At 48.2% G+C, this 23,491-nt stretch overlaps 1 protein-coding gene across 1 annotated transcript in view; it reads right to left on the bottom strand.

The window, feature by feature from the left end:
- The window catches only part of kcnh4b (potassium voltage-gated channel, subfamily H (eag-related), member 4b), a 156,215-nt gene that overhangs the window by 79,490 nt on the left and 53,234 nt on the right, over positions 1–23,491 (bottom strand). The window contains exons 3-5 of the mRNA XM_078529140.1: positions 21,045–21,176; positions 13,066–13,196; positions 346–589 (exon numbers count right to left, since the gene is read on the bottom strand). Coding sequence (XP_078385266.1) covers positions 346–589; positions 13,066–13,196; positions 21,045–21,176 — 507 coding nt within the window. The remainder of the gene's footprint in view (positions 1–345; positions 590–13,065; positions 13,197–21,044; positions 21,177–23,491) is intronic.

Here is a 23,491-nt window from a genome sequence, read left to right as displayed (position 1 = left end):
GGGAAATCAGTGTCTGAGGTTTACATTGGATATAGAGCACAGAAAGAGGCCATTTAGCCCAACCAGTCATGCTGGCGTTTAGGCTCCACTTGAGCCTCCTTATGTCATACCTTATCTAAATCTATCTGTGTAACCCTTTGTTACCTTGTCCATCACATATTTGTCTAGAGCCCCTTTGAATACATCTATACCAATCGCTTCAACCATTCCCTGTAGTAGCAAGTTCCACATTCTCACCACTCTTTGGGTAAAGAAGTTCCTTCTGAATTCCCAATTGGATTGGAAGAAAATTTCCCTCGGTTGTGTTCTCTGGTGAAGGACTGATAGACTAAAAACTCAGCTTACCGAAAATGAAAAGCATTTCCACAGCAATGTCGCTCACAGTCGTGCTGCGGGAAGCGGAGGAGCTGTCATCACTTTCTGTGAAGCAAACATTGTAAGGGACGGTCACAGCAACATAAAACGTGGCCAGTAAGATGAGCCAGTCCCATCCGGCTTTGAACATGCTGTAGTGCATGAGGATGAAGCGGGATTTCTGGATGGACGCCACTTTATACTCTGGGAGGGAGGGCTTATTCTCAAACATGTTCTGCCAAAGAAGAAAGTTAAGCAATTACAAACACATCATTAAGTAACCTCTCATACAATGAAAATAAATTGTTACATAATTTCTGACCATACGTTCAGACATAGGAACAGGAGTAGGCAAGTGATCCTTTGTATCTGCTCCACCATTTAATAAAATCATGACTGAATTCCATCAGCTCAATTCCCCACCCTACCTCATATCCCATGATGCACTTAGTGCTCAATAATCTGTTAATCTTAATATTGAATACGCTCAACAACTGAGTATTCACAGGTCTATGAGTTAGAAAATTCCAAAAATTCATTGCCCTCTGAGTGAAGAATTTTCTCTTCTTTTCAGTCCTAAATAACCGGTGCATTATCTGGGACTTCTGTTATTGTTGGATTGTCTTGGAAAACATTGGGTGCCTTACTGTAGTAAGAGATCTGGCTGGAGGCAAAAATCTTTCCTTAAAAGATCTTTAATTTACATAGCTAACTATATACAAGATTACAGAATATCAGGACAGAGCAATTCTCCTCTCTTAGGTTCTTCTCACTCATCTCTCCCTGCATGACATCATTATGACATAGTTCCTTATGCACATGCTCAGTAACAATTATGAATGTAGTGTTGGAGTTAACCCTTTACTCTACATCTCCCCCCAAGTCTTTATCCCGATATACTATATACACACCCTCCTACACCTCTCCCCAAAGTCTCTGTTTTTAAAGGGATAGTCTCCTTGGTGTTCTCACCAATCACCCTGAACATGTGTGGATTTCTTTTTGAGGCTGTTGAGCATCTGTCCACTCCAAACTCATTCCCTGAGGATTGTCACTCCTTGTTTCCTTTGTTAGTGATTCTGCAGGCGTGACGCCCTCTTGGGGATCAGGGTATGAGCCCATCCTGCTAATGGTTTCCTGTTCATTGAAATCAAGGCATTCCTGCTTCTTCGGATGACACTGGTTTCTGTCTGGACCAGATACAATCTTGGCTGTTGTATCTTCTCCATTACAGTGGCTTCTCGCTGCTGGTCTTTAATCCACAATCCACACCATCTCTCCTTTTTCAAGAAGGTTGTGAGCCCTGTGGCGTTAGCTGAAAGTGCAGACTTGACCTGCTCTCTGGCCTTCATCCCTTTGTCTGGCCCGGCCATGGTCTTCTACCATGGGTTTGGTATCAACGTGTGGGGAAGGAAAGGAAGTTGGGTTCTTAGCCTGTGGCCCATCGAAAGCGCAAATGGAGTGAAAGAGTTTTGCAATGGTGCAAATGGAGCAATAACTGAGCAGGGCTAGCTCAAAGTCTTCACTTTTTCAGAGGGGGTCTTTAATGACACATACCCCTCTCTCAGCCTCTCTGTTGGCCTGAGGTTACTTGGCGAACTTGTGACATGGACAAATCCATATGATGCTGCAAAAGATTGGAAACACTTGTTGGCGAATTGCAGCCCACTGTCAAAGGTGACAATGTCCAGAATGCCGTGTGTAAAAAAGATCCTCTTCAAAGAGGTCATAACAGCCTCAGAGATGAGGCCCTGTAGCTTTTGCACCTCTATCCAATGGGAATAATAATCCACAATGATGAGAAACACTTTCCCTTTGACTTTGAAAAGGTCCATACCCATGGATATTTCCATGGACTGGACGGGAAAGAGGAGGGCAGAAGTGGCTCTTTCTGCTTCGATCTGTGAGTGACACAGGTGATGCAGTTGAGGACCATACCTTCAATACAGCTTGAGATACCTGGCCGCCATACAGACTGTTGTGCCCTGGCTCAACATTTGGTAATACCAAGATGTCATTGGTGAATCTTCTGGGGGACTTTCAGGCAGAGAGCTCATGGCACCACCAATTGCTCATTATAGACCAAGAGGTCATCTATGATGCTAAAGTGGTGATGTTGTTCAAAGTGCTGCCATAGGACAATGTTGCTAGGAATATACCCTGGCCATCCATCAGGGTAGTATGTGTGAATCTGCATACAATCTTCATCTCGCCTTTGAGACTCTGGAAATTCTTGCAACTTGCACTCTGTTGCTGGCAATTATTGAATGGTTAATGTTGCGAAGGCCTCGGTTCCCTCAATGAAAGTTTTATCCTCTTGTTCATTCGCTTCACCTACTTTGAGGATTAGGTTTGGACCTATCCAGGCTTTTCTGCTCAAACAAGAGCAATCCTTCTTCTGAATGACATATAGGGCAGAATCGTCCCAGTTTTGGACGAGTGCGGTAGTGGGTGGGGAAAAGGACGCTCTACCCATCGGGCGCAATAACAGCTTTTCACGCCACATCGTCCCATTCCCGGTTCATCCAGCCTCATTAATTATGCATTCCCAGGAAACACACCGGGTCACTGACAGGGCGGTCACTGATTCGCCCGCCTCACCATCCCCTCAGGCTTTCAGTAAACGGACACCGTCCCTGCACAGAGCTAACATTCTCTAAGGGTAGGAAGCTGCTGGGAACTGACGGCTGCCAAAGGGTGGGGAACATACTTAGCGATGCCTCCCTCGAGCACCTACTGGACACAGTGGAGGCCCCGCCGTGAAGTACCCTACCCCCGCTGGGCGAAGACCAGCAAGCAAGGTCACCAATCCAGCATGGGAGGTGGTGGCAGCAGTGGTCAGCCATGCAGTGCAGGAAGAGGATGAATGGGCACATCTGTTCCGCCAGGGTAAGTCAACCACCTCATCACTGACTGCTGAGGACATGGACCGTGCCTGCGGTGACGGTGAGGAGGGCAGCAAACACCCACGTGAGGATCCTGCATCACATCATCCCTCCCTTAATGCAAATATGAGTGTTCTCTCTCCGGCTTTTGTGCCTGCTGCCAGCACAAATGATCTCTACTTTGGTTCACAGGGAGCTCTGCCAAGTGACCTCAGCCAGCCGGTCCCTCAGCTCCATCCAGGTCCTCACCTCCAGCCAAGAGGACACCTCCTCCATTGAAGAGCTGGAAATAAGCAGCCTGGAAGACCCGTCACAGCGCTTACCCAGACCCTCCACCAGCGCAGAGAGCCACACCTCGGTGGGACCTAGATCTATAGCAGGCTCAGGTTCATAATCTGGTGGTCACCACATGAACATGTATCCGCAGGAGGTAGGTTCAGCTGAGCTCTCCAGCACTCAGAGGACTGCTGGGGAAGAGACATCTGTGAGGTCCGAGGCAGATGATAAGCCTCTGGATTCGGCCTTCCAACTCATCGTGGAGAGTCAGCAGAAGGCGGGGAAGAATCATGCAGAGCTGTTGGAAGCCCTCAACAGAGCGGCACACGAGGAGCGTGTCTGCCTGCTCTCTGATGAAGTGGTGCCCCCATGTTCACAATGAGGGCTCCATGGGGAGGATGGCAGACGCCATGGAGGCCATGGTCCAGCAGAACGCGGAGATGTGTGCAGACCTGCACTCCATTGCAGTGGCTATGGGTGAATTCCTGCAGTGGCAATGTGACAGGGAAATGGGGCACCTCAAAGTCCCCCCAGGTGCTCCTTCCCCTCAAGGAGTCAGGCCGGGGCCCTCAGGCACCCAAGGGAAGGTGAAGCGGCACCCCTGGGTCACCCACTCAGGGAGGTCAGAGGCGGTTCCCTCCCTCTGTGCCACTTTGCCTGTGACACCCTCAACCTCGTCCTCTGTCACCACAGAGGGAGCAGCTGACCCATGGGAGGACAGCCAGAGCAAGCCGGGGCCCTCAAGGCCTCAGCTGTCCAGAGGATGCACGCCAAAGTCATCAGGGGCAACAGGGTCAACTATTGCACAGGCTGTCTCCACTCCAGCTGTGGATGTCAGGGCAGCGCCTAGAAGAAGTGGTAGGCCTAGAAAAGTAAAGAATTTCTGATCACAAGTGGTTGCACAGGTGAACACATTTTGTCACTTTCTCATCTGAGAATATATTCACTTTCACTGAATAACGTGTAATTGGTGCCTTTCAGCTTCATTAACAGGCTTCACAAGTCCTCCACCTGTATCCCCCCCCACCCCCAACTAGCAGTTCAGCTGCACACAGCCGGACCACGAGTGATTCTGGAGAGGGAAGTGTGTGTGAGGCAGGGCCATTCGGAGCTTCATGCCAGCGTGTTCCCAAGCACATGGAGCCTTCCTCAATCACTCATCTCAATCCTGCCTGTTGGAGTCTCTTTCATTTGTCCATCTGAGTCGACCTGCATCTCACCCGCCCACTGACCTCACTCCCATGCAGCATCTCACCCGCCCACTGACCTCACTCCCATGCAGCATCTCAGCCACCCACTGACCTCACTCCCATGCAGCATCTCCGCCCGCCCACTGACCTCACTCCCATGCAGCATCTCCGCCCGCCCACTGACCTCACTCCCATGCAGCATCTCCGCCCACCCTCTGACCTCACTCCCATGCAGCATCTCCGCCTGCCCTCTGACCTCACTCCCATGCAGCATCTCACCCGCCCACTGACCTCACTCCCATGCAGCATCTCCGCCCGCCCACTGACTTCACTCCCATGCAGCATCTCACCCGCCCACTGACCTCACTCCCATGCAGCATCTCACCCACCCACTGACCTCACTCCCATGCAGCATCTCCACCCGCCTACTGACCTCACTCCCATGCATCATCTCACCCACCCACTGACCTCACTCCCATGCAGCATCTCCGCCCGCCCACTGACCTCACTCCCATGCAGCATCTCCGCCCGCCCACTGACCTCACTCCCATGCAGCACCTGTGCCCATCCAACACGAGGCTCCATCACTACCAATTTGAGAAAAATGGTTGTAGTCAGGTTTCTTCTCAGCTCCCCCGTCCTTTCCCCTCCCCCAGTCACCCATGTCCTATCCCCCATCACTGTTGAAGCCCCTGGCATCACCTTCCACCTCCTCACCATCACCTACCAACCAGAATCCTTGTCGTTCCAGGTTGTCCAGGTGAACATGCATGTTCCCTACCTTCCTGAGAATCCCACCCCCATCCACATTGACCGCCCCGCCCGCCTCCCACCCACCCCCAGGGTCCGTATCTGCCTTTGAGACCCCACCAGCCACCCTCTCCGTCCCTTCTACCATTACCAATGCACCCTCACCCTCCCACTCTTCCTGCTACCTCTGCACCCCCCCTCATCACCATTCCCTCCTCCCACACTCACCCTTAGTTCGCTCCCCAGGAGGCAGTCATTGACTCCCTTGCACATTCACCTGGACATCACCCCCCACCCCTTTACTCCATCCTCCACCCTTACTCCATCCTCCACCCTTATTCCATCCTCCACCCTTACTCCATCCTCCACCCTTATTCCATCCTCCACCCTTACTCCATCCTCCACCCTTATTCCATCCTCCACCCTTACTCCATCCTCCACCCTTATTCACTCCTCCCTCTGGACTTTTTCCTCCCCCCCAGACTCCTTCCTCCCACCAGACCCTTCCTTCCCCTGGACCCCTTCCCCACTCTGAACTCCTTCCTCCCTCTGGCTCCTGCCCCCCCTCCGAACTCCAATAGCCCTCCATTCTCCTTCCCCCACAAGCTCCTTCTTCCCTCCAAACTCCTTCCCCCTCCAAAGTCCTTCCCCTTCCCAAACTCCTTCCTCCCCCAAACTCCTTCCCCCCTCCAAACTCCTTCCCCCCTCCAAACTCCTTCCCCCCTCTGAACTATTTCCTTTACTCGTTCCTCCCCCCTTACACCTACCTCCCCAGTTGCCGCATTCTTCCCATTACACCCTCCTCCCCCAATATTCCCTCCCCCCCGCCTCCCAACCTCACCCTCCCCTGGCACCTTCATTCCCCTTCCTTTCTCAGTCAAACCTAGACCTTCCTCTCCCACTCACCCTATCCCCCCACCAGTACATCTTCCTCTCCCACTCACGGTTGGACATTCCTCTCCCCACCTTTGACTGTCACCTGTAGCAGCCCATGGTCAAGACTGTGATGTCCTGATATAGACCCCAGACATCAAAGGAGACCTCACAGCTTCCATGAGCTGCTTCGCGGCTGAACTATGTCCATGAAAATCCACCCAGGATGCGGGATGCACGTGTTCATCCAATGCCCGGTAGCTGTAGGGTTCCAGCATCTTCTGCTCCTCGGATGTCCGCGGTGTGAGCAAGGTCTAAACGTAAGTCCTGATTTCTGCACCTCACACTTGTCAAGACATGTTTTGAGCTGGCGTGTTTTCCTGCTGATGTGGGCAGTAAATTTGATGTGGGGGATGATTCTGGCCAGCAGGCAAGATGATGAGATGCAAATGCATTGAAATTAGGTTCCTGATGTCCAGCGGCAGGAAAGGTGGCCAGTTGCTGACAGGTGGAGTGGACGATCGCAAACTGATTTCACGACAGCGTGACACAAATTGTTGGCCTTTCCGCCATGACGCCCAACGCCAACGGGGCCGGAAAATTCCGGCCATAACGTCTCAGAGATTTTTCTATTTTACTGTTACATCAAGTTAACCTTTGCCATTTAGCTTGATTCTTCCTGGACCTGGGGGGAGAATTTTTCCTATGGCGGGCGGGCTGGGTGGGAGGGAGTGGGGGTGGGCGCGGAGCTGATCGCCACCCGCAATCAGCTGCGCGACGCCATTTTACGCGGGCGGGCCAATTAAGGCCGGCCCAGCATCATGCGCGGCCGGTAGTTCAGCGCTACCTGTGCGGGCGGGGGGAGGAGGGAGAGTCGGGACCTGTGCGCACACGCGCGAAAGAGCACAGCAATTTCCTGAGGCACAGAGCTGCCTCGGGGAGATTGAATAGATTATAAAACATTTTAATAAATGAAGTAAACATTTATTTAAACATGTACCCTCAGGTGACAGTGTCACGTGAGCTGGGATATGTTTGTGAAGTTTAGAAATTTTATTTATTTTATAAAAGCTTCAGGAAACCTCATCCCGCCCATGGATGAGGTTTCCTGAAAAACGCAAAGGCCGCCTGGGCTCTTCACCTGCCGCCAGCTTTGAGGTTGAATGGACAGCGTTGTTAACTAGTTTCATTACCTTTTTAATGGCCTCAATAGGCTGTTGACAATTCGGCGGACGCACAGCCGCCTCTGATGTGTGCCAACCGAACGAAATATCGAGATGACGCGTGATGATGTCGGGACGCACACCCGACATCATCGTGTGCCATTTTATGCGTCGGAGTGTCGGGCCCGCCCCTGCACACCAACAGCAAAATTCTTCCCTAGGAGCAGGATGAATGAAAGTTGCAAAGTAATTTTTCGAAGCCACTGAAACTCTGTCAGATAAAACTGAGACTCCAGCTCCTGTGTCCAATTTAAATTCTGTATGATGTCCATTGACTTCAATGTTAGTGCTCCAGTATTGGCCTTTATTTTCTTTTATTTCCCCTAGGAAGGTGATTTCCTGGTTGTCTGGCTCCTGTATTTCTTGTGCAGAGCTTCTTTGAAAAGACTTTTCTTTTTGCTTTGTAAACATAGACTTTTTTGAACAACACGCTGTTTTAAAATGGTGGCCCTTGCCACATGAATGTCACTGTGCGGTTCGGGACATTCTTTATACTTGTGGGTTTTCTTCTTACCACAAGCAGTGATACTGGAAAATGATGGCTGGTGCCCTTTCGGTGCAAATCCCTCGTTGTTGCCATGATGCACTTTCAACTTTTGCACCCAACAAACTGAATGGCTTAACCAGGCTCTTCCTGTGGGGTTTCTCTCTCACCCCTTATGAAGATTCGATTTTGCCTTCACTCTTCAACCTGCCTAACCAGTGTCAAATTTTCCCGAGATTGTAGGAAGTCTGACAGGGTTTCTTCTAAAACACCGACCACTATTCTATCTCTCATCAAGTTGCCTTAATGTTCCACATTCTCGATTGCCAGCCAAACGGAGATCGTTTTTGAATGAATCAATTTCTTCACCTAGTCTTTGGCTCTGTCAATTAAATTTTACCCTCTCTATTATGATATTTCAATAGAGACTAAAGTATGAGTCAAAGGCTCCTGTGACATCCTTGTAGGAGGCCGTCTCCTCAATCACCCCTGCCTGGCCAGCACATTGTCTGTGGTGCTACCAACAATGTATAACAAGAGGTGTCAACCTGGTCCTTGTTACTCTTGCTCACAAGAGCGAAAGCATTGCAATACCAAGCGAAGCGACTTCTCCAGTTTTGCCATTGCTCAGCCTGTCCAGGGTTCTTTGTGTTCTGGAATGATTCTGGGAGAGGTAGGGGAGAGGTTCTTGCTCACTCTGGGTCAAGGTTTCCGTTTCCTGCCCTGCTTTCCATGCTAGTTGCTGGGCAGTCCTTGTAGTTTTCCTCTCACATCTGACTACTAGGTTGGCCTTGAAGCCCTTCACCTGCTGCTCTCTGCTTCGGGCTATTTCCCACCATTTTCCACTGTTTCTCTGTGAGTGTAGTCACTGCTGCCACCATCTGTTATTGTGGGATTGTCTAAGAAGAGTGTGTGTCTTACTCTCTTAAGAGATCTGGCTGGAGGCAAAGATCTTTCCTTAAAAGTACTTTTATTAATGTAACTAACTATAAACAAGATTACAGAACACCCGGACAGAAATATACAGCTCCTTAGGTTCTCCTCACTCCTCTCTCTCTGACATAGCTCCTTATGCACATGCTCAGCAGCTATCATGAGAGTAGAGTTAGAGTTAGTCCTTTGCTCTACAAGGCTATGGGCCAAATTTTTGAACCTGTCTGAGGTGAGACCAAAAGCAGGATGTGCCAAAAATTGGCGTTGGAGAGTGGCATGTTGGTTTGCTGGCATATCCCTGCCTCTTGGCCATTTTGGTACTTGCAGGATTGGGGAAGGTGGGTGGGTCGGGTGGGCGGGGTGAGTGCTTGATGGCTCCCCCATTACAAGTGGCGGAAAGCCTATTGAGGTAAATAAAGGACCAATTAAGGCCAATGTGCCAATGCTATGAAGCCATCTAGAATTTCCCAGTTAGCCGGTAGCCCTGCATCTTGACCAAAGTGAGGCCCAGGATGGAACTGGCCTCCTGATGGCAGATCCTAGGGAGGATGGTATCCAGAGAACTCCATCTAACATTTCTGACACTCCCGCCTCTCCTCCCCTCTCCCCCTATAGCCACAATTGCGAGATGATCACAGCTCCAATGTAGACTACCTAGTGGACTGACTTGCTGAGTTTCTTTTTCTAATATTTTCTATTCTTGCTTTAGATTTCCAGCACCTGCAGTTGCTTAGTTTTCTGTATATTCTAGGAAACGTCTGCATCTCCTCTCCATGACTGAAATTCCACCTCATGAGCTTCCTTGTTCAAATAAATGTGCTCTTTTTAAAAAACAGAGGGGCAGATATAGAATGCACATATGGAAAAGCATGAAGGGTTTTTATTATTCAGCCAGTTCTAAAACATGATTTGCACTCGAGGGACAGGCTGCACCTTCCCAGATTCATCCATCACTTTGAATGACAATAGATTGGACAGAACATTCAGTAAGTATTTGTAGTCATTATTTCATGATCTTGGCAGTGACAACTGCATTGAAGTATGGGCAATTCCCAAATCGCATATACCCTGAACTCAAATGGTGCTATGGGAAGTCAAGGCCTCAAAACCAGGCTCGTGAACTAGTATGGGCGCTGCCCTTCAATTTTCTTTTAAACATTTCTCCTCTCCATTTTTCACCAACTTTTCTCCATTCCTCTGTTTATGAAGATGCAGATTTATAGCGAGACACAGTTTCATGGACCCTAGGGACCCTCCAGCAGCTTGCCCGAGTGGCATTATTCACGTGCAAGACTAGATTAAAGACTATTCAACTGCTAAATCTGGTCCTGTCCAAGATCCAGGCTCATTTGCCCCACTTCACGCAAGGTTTCTATGGCCATTCCTCTACTGATGCCTTTCCTGACATTAGCTGATTAAATACAGAATGCCTATCAACCTGAGAGTTTGGGCTGGATTTTTAGGCTTGGAGGGGTCACGAATGGAGGCAGAGGGTGCTAAACCTAGCACCAAGCATGCCAGATAAAAGCAAAAAACTGCGGATGCTGGAAATCCAAAACAAAAACAAAAATACCTGGAAAAGCTCAGCAGGTCTGACAGCATCTGCGGAGAGAAACACAGTTAACGTTTCGAGTCCATACGACTCTTGAACAGAACTGTTCTGCTGAAGAGTCACACGGACTCGAAACGTTAACTGTGTTCCTCGCCGCAGATGCTGTCAGACCTGCTGAGTTTTTCCAAGTATTTTTGTTTTAACCTGCATGGCAGTTCCCCAGCTCCATCCCTTCACCAGGCCATTCTTCTGGATTGGTGGGGGTTGGAGTGGGTAGGGGGGTGGGTGTTGGTAGCAGGGTTGCCCGAGGCAAGCGGCGGCTAGCCAATTGACCTTGTTAAAGGTCTAAAAAGGCCTATGTCGGAGGCCAACTGGGATTTTCCAGTCAGCCTTCAGGTCTCCATAGGCGTCAGGGGACTGTGCAGCCGGCTGGAGGTGGCCTCCTAGTGGCAGACCGGGGAGCCAGCACTGTGCATGTTTACAGACCCTCCCTGCCTTCCTGGGTGCAGTAGCCTCAGGCACTCCCCCCATCCCTCCCCCGCACCACACCACCCCCCCAACCCATATGGTGGCCCTGTCTCAGTCCCTCATAATTTTATATGTCTCAATTAAGTCACCCCTCAGCTTCCTTTTCCCAGGAAACCAACGCCAGCCTATCAAATCTTTTCTCAAAGCTAAAATTCTCCAGCCTTGGCAGCATCCCAGTCTGCATCGTCTCCAGTACAACCACATCTTTCCTGTATTGTGGTGACCAAAACTGTACGCAGTACTTATTATTCCAAAATCTTGGTAAGAAAAGATAAATTATCTCTATTTTGTGCAAGATTGGAGATAGAAAGATCATTGATTAACATTTAATGTCTGTGATTTTACAAAATTGCAAAAATGAGGGATAACTTTTTCTAAATCATAATTTTGGATAGAGAAAGCTGTAATCTTGAAATAAATTAAATTGATTAAAATCAAATTTTCTCCTGAAATATTCCTGCATAGAGATGTTTAGAAAATTAGACAATTAAAGCACATTGAAATCACAGAAGCATGCAGTTAAAATGTGCTGTAAACAGCAGAAGAAAAGTCCACTCAAATCTTAGCCCATTAATGCAAATGGTGCTTTTAACTATACACTGTCTGCTTCAATTTAGTTCCCTCTGATTGAAGTTGATGGAGAATTATATTTCTCTGTACAACCTACTAATGCAGTCTGTCAAAGTATAACAGGAATGAACTCAGTACAAAATTGTCCTGTCAGGAACACAGAATCTTTACATCAAAATTAAGTGAATGTTGACTGAGATTAAGGTTAAGGGAAAGAGTGACCATCTAAGCTTTCTCCCTGATCCAAAGCAGCTTATTTTGGACATTTCACGATTGTGGAACTTGCTTTGAATCTCACAACAGTTACAAAACCCAGTACTGAAGAGCTTAAAGGCATGTTCTAAAAAAAATATTTTATTTATTTAATGCTTTTCACATCCACAAGACATCCCAAAGCACCTTACAACCAATGGAGTATCTTTGAAGTGTAGTCCCTGTTGTAATGTTGGAAACATTCCTTGAATAAGAAAGAAATTTAAGAGAATCACTGTAGTTAAACGATCGGTCAGTGCTGCACAATACAAGGTTGAAAGGTGAACTGATGATCTGGTCTCTCTTGAATGATTGATTTCTCTAGTATTCAGGGGAACTGGCCCACTTCGCAGTTCAGCAACTAATAGGACATTTAATTCTGTTCATCACATGCTCTTTATTGTTCATGATTGCAGTCCTGCTATTGGCTAAGAGCTGGACCTCTACTTTACTGCCCAGGATTTATCTGTGCCCTGCACAATTGATTCAAGGGAAGTATACATTCAATACTCTGATTTCCAGGAGCTGAGTGGCACTCCATTAAAATTTACCAAGGGGAAAAAGCATCAGTGTCAGTCATGGCAGTGGCACAGTGGTATTGTCACTAGACTAGTATTCCAGGGGCCCAGGGGCTCTGGTGAACCTGGTTTCAAATCCCACTATGGAAGATGGTGAAATTTGAATTCAATTAGAATCTGGTGATCACCATGGAACCATTGCTGATTGTTGTAAAAACCCACTAATGTCTGTTAGGGAAGGAAATCTACTGTCCTTACCTAGACTGGCCTACATGTGACTCCAGAATGCCCTCTGAACAAGGGCAATAGGTGCTGGCCTAGCCAGTGGTGTCCACATCCCATGGACAAATAAAAAAAAGGCATCTCCTGCTGACCTGCTCTACATATCTATTAACAGGTGTTTTCTGTGCCCTGTACTTGAATAAGCTGTTTGTCACTATCTTAACATTCACTGAAATGTGAAGCACCAGGTCCAGTCTTAGGACCCTGAACAACTTTTTACCTTCCTGGCAAAGTTGTCCAGCCCAAGTGACACCAGGTATGACTTTAGGTTAAAAGCAATCACACTATCAAGCATCATGTTGGGGCAAAAGTGGAAGACATGTTCACCCTCAGCTTGTATTGGTCATAGATTGAGCAATAAAATAGGCAAATTCTTAGAAAAGAGGAATACTCACATTATTCAGCATAACTTTACTTTTGTCTCGTTTTTGAAGATGGCTGGTCAAATGGTAGAGGACTGTTCTGCCTTGTCTGCGTGCAACGCTAAAATGTGACCCACTACTCTTTTTGTTCTTGCGCTTTTCCTCTGTTGGGAAGAATGGAAGAAAATAAAACTAAACCCAAGCAATACAAATGCACTTCAAGGTGTGACAAGAAAAAAACAAGAGGCACCCTCTCCACTGGATCTTTCTAGTTGTTTTTCTCTGTTTGTGAGATCATCTGGAGTAGCTTGAGGAAGTGCTACAAACTTACAAGGTAAATATGAATGAGGAAGGCCATTGGTTTCTTAGCTCACACTCATACTTCAAAAGGACCTACCAACCTCCATTGTGACATTGAACTGCATTTGAATGATTTCAGTGTTTCACTACCCAACCTAGAAACCCATTGCAAATGTTGATCACTTTGAATGATGAAGACCTCCTTGGCACCCATCCTAAAGTTACCTTTCACTTGTTTGATCCATTACCTTATTCTACCAATGCTATTTAGTTTGAAGTTTACTTTCTCTACACACTTCCATACCTTTTGTATCTCTCAGTTGCATTTCCTGAAGTTTCTTCTGTCTTTCTCATATCTCAGTTCTTTGATGCTAATTGATTTTAAGCTTGCCATATGCCAGTAATGAATTTTCTGCGATCTGTGCCTCAAGGTAGTACAAGCAGTGTAATTATCAAAGCAAACCAGACATGAATATTCATGTCACAGTGTGACTGAAGTGTTTAAAACTATCAACAAATATGAATGTAGTTTTCATAATTGATGCTCATTCCAGGAACACAATTCAAGCTTTCACATATTCAGGGGGTGTTTCAAATCACAATTTTATAAGTTTCTTATAAAACCAAAAACGTTAAAGAGAGGGGTGTTTATATTTCTAACTAACAGACAAATTCTTAGCTTCAGAACTGCTTTCTCTTTCACAATAAGTGGTAAGTGTTAGATCAAGTTTAAGCGAGTTGATAGTTTTGATTTCAGAAAAAACATCAAAGCCCACACACCATGTATCACTTCTCCTTTAGTCACGGATTTTAATTACGTGTTAAATAGAAATGCTTCAGAAATTGGGAGATGTACTGTCTGCTAACTTTATAGTCCATGCTGAGAATGCAAAGGTCACTTCACCTTTGCAGATCCAAATTTCAAGACAGACCACGTCTAAAGGCCGAATTTGCAAGCGATACCAAAATAGGAGTTCCAGTTAACCCTTTAGAAGACCAAAAGAAAGAAAGACTTGGGGCAGAACTTTTCATCCCGCGGACAGGCGCATCCCCGACCCAACTGGGAGTAAAATAGTCTGCGATGACATCGGGCGAGCGTCCCAACATCATCGCGCATTTGAGCGATATTTCACTCAGTGGATGGGTGCACATGGGTGCCGGAGCGGCGCCCGCCATTAATAAAGCGGCCACGTAAGGCCCTTAACAGTCCAATTGATTGTAATCTTTCTTTGTCCGTACGATTTTCTGCTCATCATGTGAGCAAAATGGGCAGGCAGGGCAGCCGACATTTTCACAAACCTCATCCAAGGGCGGGATAAAAAGGGTCAGCAGCGTTGCCAGTGTGAGTAGTGAGGAGTTTTGGAGATAGTTTGCAGCTGGTTGCTTATTGGTACTTGGCAGCTTCATCTCTGTTTGGGGCTTCATTCTTAGCATTTCCAGTCTTCATTTCAGGATTCATTGCTGTCTGCCAGGCTCCCGGAGGATTCAGGCCGTGTGGACCCTTCCAGGTATCAGACAGCCTTCCCTTACCCTGGTAATGGGATTGTGGTCTCCGCTGGAGGCACCTCCTCTGAGGAGGAAGAGAGGGGCAGAAGGGAGAGGAGGCCGGGTGTCCCCTATGCAGCATCCAGGGGAGGGACCTGTGGGAGGAGAGGCGCAGGCACAAGGGGCGCAGGGCCAGCAGGTAGTCCAAGGTGGAAGGGGCTGCAGAAGACGTCACTATCCTGCTGCCAGGGTTTACAGGCGGCGATGCAGCTACCTCAATATGTCTAAGGTGCAATACCAAAGGAGACTCTGCCTCTCAAGGGAGAGCGTGACATCCATTTGCCCAATGTTTAGGTCTGAGATCAGCTCCAACTGTGTGGGTGGACACCCCATGCCAGTAGCTCTGAAGATCATAGTGACCCTCAACTTCTATGCCTCCAGCTCTTTCCAGGGCTCAGTGGGGGATCTGTGTGGAGTCTCCCAATCAGCTGTCCACAGTTGCATCAAGCTGGTGATAGAAGCTCTGTTCAGGTGGGTATTGACCTTTATTCTTTACCGTACGGACGAGGCCAGCCAGGCTGAGCGAGCCAGAGGCTTTGCAGTGATTGCTGGATTCCCCCGTGTCCAGGGTGCAATCGACTGCACACATGTGGCCATCAAGGAGCCAGTGGGTCAGTCGGGTGCCTTCATCAACAGGAAGGGCTTCCACTCCATGAACGTGCAGATAGTGTGTGATCACAGGATGCTGATTCTACAAGTCTGTGCAAGGTACCCTGGCAGTTCCCATGACACGTACATCCTCAGACACTCCCAGGTGCCGAGGCTCTTCAGTGCTCCAGCCCAACTGGATGGATGGCTGCTGGGTGACAAGGGCTATCCCCTCAGAAGGTGGCTCATGACGCCTCTCTGCCACCCAAGAACAGAGGCAGAGAAGCATTACAATATGAGTCATGCCTCCACAAGGGCGGTGGTAGAGAGGACCATAGATCTTCTCAAGATGCGCTTCTGATGCCTGGACCATTCAGGGGGAGCAATACAATACCCCCCAGGGTGGGTGTCACTGATAGTGGTGCAGCTGTGCTCTCCACAATCTGGCACTAGCAAGGGGGGACCCACTGGAGGAAGAGGATCTTGATGCAGCTGCACAGGCCACAGATGATGTGTCCCAGTAGTGAGTCCGAAGAGGAGCACGGTGAAGAGAACGCTGAGAGCGTGGAGCCAGACATCGGTAACCTGCAGGGAGGCAGGGACACTAAAGACGCCTTGATTCAACGCTCCTTCAGCCAGGCTACCAAAGATCAGCTTCAAACACATGCAATGCTGCCTCCTCCATCCCGGGTATCTGAAATGACCCTTTCATTTGAACCCAAAGAGCACTCAGTGCCTGTGCAATAAAGTTCAGCGCTACCTACGTCCAGCATTACAGACTGGCGTTCCCCGCACCAATGAAATAATAAGGTAAAGCATACTCATGCCAATATGACAAAAGCACAATTTATCTCATTTTGACAGTTCAATAATTTTAACAGAAACGTTTTTGGTATTCAACATCAGACCAGTATGCGTAAAGTAAACATAAATGAACACAAAATCACCTGTGACCTGTCCCTCTTGTCTTCAAGGTGCCTTTAACTAATGTTTACGAGTGCTTTGTCTAGGTGCTCCCCTGTCGCTGGCACCAGCATTGGAGACAGCTGCTGACTCTGCTGTCTTGTTGCCCTTGATGACCTTGGCGGTCGTCCTCTGGCCAGTGGAGCCTGTGCTGGCCCCGCCCAGGAGAGAGGGGCCAGTGCCACGCCTGGCATCTCCCCAGTTACAGTTGCCTCATCAGATGCCACAGTCACTGGCGGAGGGGCAGAGGAGCTGCTGCCATCATCCAGAGCGCCCTGAGAGGAGCCCGCAGAGACAACAGGCAGCTCGTGCGCCAACGTGAGGTTCCTCTGGACCTCCCTGCACAACATTGATGGGCGGGCACCTAGCTGGGATACAGGGTGCTTCATCCATCTCCCACACGGACACTGACCACCTGAGGTCAGTGCTTGTGTGAGGGCTGCAGGTCCGAGCACAACCCCAGGAACCCCGGATTCTGTTTCTGGAGCTGCCACTCCACGAGAGTCGCTACTCTCTCAATGGAGGAGGCAATGCGCTCGGCCATGAGGGTCAACGCAGTGCTCATGCTCCACGTGGACTCCTCCATCACGGAGACCATGACACACAGACCCTCATGGGTCTCCGCCAGATCCTCCCACACATCTCGCTGGACGTCCAGCATCTGCTGCTTAATGGACGACTCCAGAGGCTCATCACCTGCCTTCAACTGAGCATCATCCTGGTCTCCAGCAGTCCTCCAACTGCCGGTGCCCTGGGCACTCTCTGCTTCCGCCTGCACCTCAAGCGAGTGTGAAGTGCCCTCACCAATGTGAACCGACATACTAGCCGCCACTCTAATGCCCACCGAGGTGCTGGTATCTGCGCTGGTGCCTGCTTCAGAGAGCATGTGTGGCGCAGGTGCAAATGACGTCCAGTGGTCCTCTGGTGTCGGGGGGGGCCCTTTGGGGTCCGGAGAGCGAACGCCTGCTGGAGAACCTAAGAGGGAGAAGGACATGTCATTAGTTAAAGTCATCACACTGTCACTGCACATACCAGGCACCCTGGTGAGACAATGGAGATCTGCATCATGGTGCCCTCATCTTCCAATGATCAATGGGGACTCCAGGTTCGAGGCTTAGATCGAAGAAGAGACTGCACTAGAATGGTTGCACAAGCCAAAGTTCTCACCTCTGTGAGCTGCATTCTTACCTTCCTCTGGCACCCCCGCCTCTCCACGCCTAGTTGCACTTGGGATGTGCCAGCTCTCCAGCTCCAGGGCGTCTTGCTCATATCCCGAGAGGATTAGGAGGATAGTGGGGCCTCTGCTGGTCACTGCCCTTTCTATATTGTTATGACCCTTCTTCTCCTGAAGGGACAGAGGAGCTTTGATTAGTCCACCCTCTACCTGCAGCGCCATTGCAGCCTGGCCAACCCCAGCTGATGAACACCTCACAGGGCACATCCGAGTCCTGGCCCTCGAGCCACAAGGAACAGTCGAAACAGCCAGGTCTCACCCCCTTGGCCAGCTCCTGCGTGAGTGACAATTGGCACTCAGACTCTGGCACTCCTGAGGTCCACGGCAGGGGACGGCCACACCTTAATGCATCTGCACCCTGCCAACACGGTACTCACCCTTCTTGAGCACAGCAGGTTATTGAAGCGCTTCTGGCACTGCACCCAGGAGCGTGACACCACGTCACAACTGTTGGCCAGGGCTGCCACCTCCTCCGACGCCCTCTTGGTGAGGTGCGGTGGCCTCGTCCTCCCACCCTGGGGATAAGGGTGTCCACCCTGGCAGCCACCAGGAGGGTGAGGCGCTCACCAGAGAAGCCGGGGGGGTTGGGGGGGGTGGGGGGTGCCGAGTGCTCACCTGCCTGCCGGGTCCGGCTGCACTCGGGGTCGGTAGTGGCGGCTCAGGGGGCGTCCTCCGTGGCAGCCTTCCAGGCACTGCCTGGGCCGCTTTTAAACCGTCTGCCGGGCCGGCTATTAGACCCAACGGCCGAGAGGCCCACGCCCCCGCTCTGCCCTTCCTGTCCATGCGGAGCCGCATTTCACGCTGGGCAGGCCTCAATTGGCTCGGTTGGGGCCCGATCGCGGGCGATGGTCCATTTTGCAGCCGCTCCCGGGCCCACCTGCCCAGCGAAGGGTAAATCCTGCCCTTGGATTTTATATAATGCAAGAGAAGCCACCAAATGACCTCAAATGTTTTACAGCCAATGATGTGCTTTCAGTGTGTATCACTGTTGTAATGTGGGAAACGCAGAAGCTGATTCACACACAGTGAGTGCCCACAAGCAAAAAAATCCTCCCTTCAGGGTGGGAACTCCTGTACCCGACCCTGATCAGACATAAACACTACCCACTTACCTTCCTCCAATTTTTTTGGCCAACCTTCCAAGGGAGGATCCTGCAGAACTCCCTCCACAGAGGAAACCTCGGAGGGAGCAGCAGAGAGAATCTGAGTGAAGCCACACCCCTTTTTAACAGCACCAGCCGCCATATTCTGGTTATTAAAAAGTCTAAATGTCCTAGTGTGTTGGTGTATGAGTGAATGTGTAGTTGTGTAAGCGGGTAGGGGGGTTGAGGTAAATGGGTAAGGGGGTAGCTGGGTAGGGTGGTAAGGTCAGGTCAGGTCGGGTTGGGGGTGAGTTGGGGGTCGGGGAGAGTTGGGTGATGGGGGCTAGTCAGGTTGGGTTGGGGGGAGTCAGGAGGTGGGGGGGTATCTGGAGGGGGCGGGGGGCAAGGGGAGAATCGGGGGGGCAGTGTATAGCCATTCAGAAGTTCGACTTGGATTTCTCTCTCTAACATTTCCTGGGTAACTATCCAGTTATGTAAGTTGGAACCATCTGAAGTCTTTGACTCTAACTCACAGAGCTGAAGCTTTTTTGAGGGTCCTGGGAAGCAGGGGAATTGCTCATCATAAGTTCAAACGTCCTGGAAATTCCCAAGGAGTCATTATGTCGGGGTCCACAGGGTCCCATTGCACAACTTGAGGAATACGCCGGGTCTCCGACTATCCAGAGATCGGAAGATCTAGACGAAGAATGACCAGATATTATTTTTGATTGAGGGATGAGTATTGTCCCCAGGACACCAGAGCGAACTTCCCTTCTCTTTGAAATCGAGCACTATGCTGATTTCTGGGGTGATGGGTTTGTTTTATGAGGAAAGGCTGACCAAGTTGGGCCTGTACCAATTGGGGTTTAGAAGAATGAGAAGTGATTTTATTGAAACATACAAGACGTTTGACAGGGTAGATGCAGGGAGGATGCTTCCCCCTTAGTATCACACCTTCAAAATAAGAGGTCTCCCATTTAAGTTGGGAATGAAGAGGAATTTGTTCTCTCAGTGGGTTATTAGTGTTTGAAATTCTCTTCCCAGCAAGCAGAGGAGGCTGGGTCACTGAATATATTCAAGGCTGTTTGACAGATTATTGATTGACAAGGGAGTCAAGGGTTATCGGGGGCAGGCAAGAAAGCAGAGTGAAGGTCACAATCAGATCAACCATGACCTTATTGAATGGTGGAGCAAGCTCGAGGGGCCGAATGGCCTATTCCTGCCTCTCTTTCTTATGTTCTTATGTTTATGTTCACCTTAGAGGACAGGCGTGGCAAGAATAAAATCCACCCATGGCTGTCCATACCAAGGTCCACAGTATTGCAGGTCTATCTATGCTGAACTGCTATATGGTAGAAAATACTAACAGGCACTGATAGGGTGAAATTACTCTGAAATATTAGCAAATAATATTTGTATCAAATTCCTTTATCTGATATTTTTAATTTTTTGCATGTTAAACAATTCATAATAATGGATAAATTCTTACAAAATGTTCAGTGCTAATGTCTTAAAGCACAATCTCACACCCTGAGAGTCAAAGATAAAGAAACTTTAAGGATGTCATGAAAAGAGAAAGAACGTTATATTGTATTAATGACACCCCATCACATTGTATTATCATTTGACTGTCCAAGTCTGTTCTTAATTCCTAGTACATGGGTAATTAGTGACATATTACATCATAGCACCACTTGTTGATACTAGGAGCTGAGAGCTGCTATAGAATGGTGTTCAAAGTGCATGTCTTAAAAGCACTGATTGGTGCTGTGGTGTTCCACAGTCTATAAGCGCCATCTGAGAAGTGATGGATCCAAAACAGTGAAGCATTTTCTTTATATTAAAGATGATACTTGTAGCACTTTTAAAAATAAGTTGGAGTATGAAAGAATAAAACTCCCTTTGAAAGAGAAACTTTCAGAAAAGCAACTTTATAAAAATTTTAATATTTGGAACCTTGCAGTTACAGAACAAGACACTTGACCATACTCAAACACAAGATAATACATGAGAGAGATGTTTTGATGTAATATTAACATGGAGTAACATTATTAAGTCATGGATATTAATACATCATAAATTAAGTCACATTCTGAACCAGCAACAGTGACATGCAGTACTATCTCTTCTGTCCATATCTATACTAAAGGGAAATCAATCTAATTAATCAAACTTTACCAAGAAACAAAGAAACTTTCCTGTGGCTATTGAACTGATGTAAGATTGAACAGAAATGAAAGCCTTCGTGTAAAATCAGAGAAACAGCAAGTAGTCGTGTCAAGTCCCATTATTGCTTTTACCTTCCTTCCCGTCTCCCTGGTGGCTTTTACCTCGGGTATCTGTGACATCCTTAAAGGAGACAAGGAACAGCACAACTTCTCCCTTCTCATTTTTAATGGGTACAATGTCAAGCAGACACCAGAATGAAGTGCCTGTAAGTGAAGAGCAGAGAAGAGTACAATGAGCAGGTTAGTTGTACATTGTATTCTGAAGATGGCAATTCTGATTCAGCAACTCATCGTAGGATATGCACAAACATCTGTTCGGGTCTTTTACAATAGTGAAGTACATATAAAAACTGTCCAAACTATTCCTTCCTGAATTATAATACATTAAATAGTTTAGTGTAGATTGTACATAAATATCACTGCAAAGATTATTCCAGAAGTTGAGTTGATTGCCAACTTAATTTAGATCAATTATGCCCCATAAAAGATTTTCCCCTTGGTATCACAGATACTAAACAGGTTCACTTGATATGAACAATGTCTTGCTGTCTTCCTGCAGGTTACAATTGTAGCCTATTCTTCTGAGTAGGCAGAAAGAACATCACCTGGAAAACAGCAAGGCTCTTCTTTAGATATGCAGATCAAGGCTCAATGATGTCATCAGGGCCCAGGGGAAGACATTGTGGCTTTCCCACCACACTAACTCAGTAAGAAGAGGAATCAGGGGGTTAGAGCAAGGCCCCAAAATGGTAATATTCTGACTTTTCGTAGGACCAAGAGGTGGAGGAGTCTCCTGCCGTGGGTTTCCTCCCTTCCACCGATCGCAAGGCCCACAAAACCACTTTCCTGGTGACATTTCTGTATGCTGCTGACTGTTACTCAAGTGCCCAGTATTGGCCTTGGGCTGCCCAGCAGAAACTGGGATAATTTCCAAAGAAACAGAGAATGTTGAGAGAAAACTTAGAGAGGGATTTAAAATTAGGAAGATGGCTGAAAGGTAACACAGGAAAAGACTACTTCCTCTGGTTGCCAAATCAGTGAGGAAAGGCCATCAATTAAAACTGCCATGCCAGGTTTAGGAAATAGTTTAGGGCAAAATTCTTTCTGTAGAGGGTTGTTTTAGCACAGGGAGTTATTGAGCCAACAACTATTTTAATTAAGGAACAATTGCATAACTATCTGAAGTAGGTAAGGGGAGAAAGTAGGGTAATGGGATTGTTTTGAATTGCTTTAACAAAGAACCAGCACATGGTGGGCAGAATGGCCTTCCTCTTTGCTATGGTACATAGCTAGCAGAGCCACATGCCAGGGAAAAGTTTGGCTGATTTGTTTCGTTTGGCTCAATAAGAATTAAACTTATCAAATCCGAAAGTCAAAACTCAGGGTGAAAAAATAACCCCTCAGGTCAACTGCATAGCACAGACATACAGGAGGCATGCACTGTTGATAATTCCCATTGGAAACTCACATTTGCTCTGCTTCCTATCACCTATATTAACGTTACAATCCTTAGGCTGAATTTTACCTGCCCACAGTGGGCGTGTTTCCCATAGAGGGGCATGTAAAATAGGGTGGGTGCCCATCCCACATCTTCCCACCAACCCCCGACCTCACCCCCATAATATTGGAACGGAAATCGGCAACCCGCCCGCCACATTTAAATGAATAATTTAATGAACAAGTAGGCTTGTTATTAAGCCAATTAACCCTGATAATACACTGCCCACACCATAAAACGTTTGGCGTGGGCAGGAGGGCAGGAGCAGGAAGCCCAATTTTTTAGCTTGTTCAAAGAGCCGGAAGGAGGGTGTGGGTTGCTCTTCAGGTTTTGCCCTTTGCTGATCACAGGGTGGCCCCCCCTTAGGTCGAACCACCTCTTCCTACCTACCCGCTCCCTCCTTTAAACCTAACCCTCCTCGCACCTCCCTAATCCACCCAAACACCCCCAGCCCAAGACCCCGGACTTACCTGCTCCAGGGGTCCAAGGCCTTGGGGTTTTTACTTCTCCAGCAGCCTTGGCAGTGGCCACTGATGTCCTCCTGGCGCTGCTGGGACCAATGGAGCTGCCGGCCAATCGGATTGGCTGGCAGATTTCCGCCCCAATGAGGAACGGAAGTTCCACTCAGCCCTCATTCGTCCTCCCTGCAGAGCTTTATGGCTGCGTTGTGGGCTGGCGTGGAGCATGTTGTTTTGGTGGGGTGGGTGGGGTGGGGTGGGTGTGGGGGTGAGTGTGTGCCAGCTGCTCCCCTGTATTATTCAGCCCCTTGTTTATTCCAACTTTCTAAAAATGTAAATATTTAAGGGGTCATAGTTTTATTTGATCATGTACAGTACAGGTGATTGGTTTCGATGGATTAGAATGACATTGGGCTTGAATATATGTAACATTATATGACCGTTACGAGAGTAAATGCTATATTTTCTTTGTGAAAGAGGCTTATGGTAGGTTGTACAGTCAAACCTACTTAAATTGAATAAATTATAAATAATAAAATGTTTCAGAAGAAAATCACCGTGCA

This window comes from Cetorhinus maximus, chromosome 25 (assembly GCF_964194155.1).
Source record: "Cetorhinus maximus chromosome 25, sCetMax3.hap1.1, whole genome shotgun sequence".
NCBI lineage: Eukaryota > Metazoa > Chordata > Chondrichthyes > Lamniformes > Cetorhinidae > Cetorhinus > Cetorhinus maximus.
The sequence above is the reverse complement of the archived record's forward strand: the minus strand, read 5'-3'. Positions and strand labels throughout refer to the sequence as shown.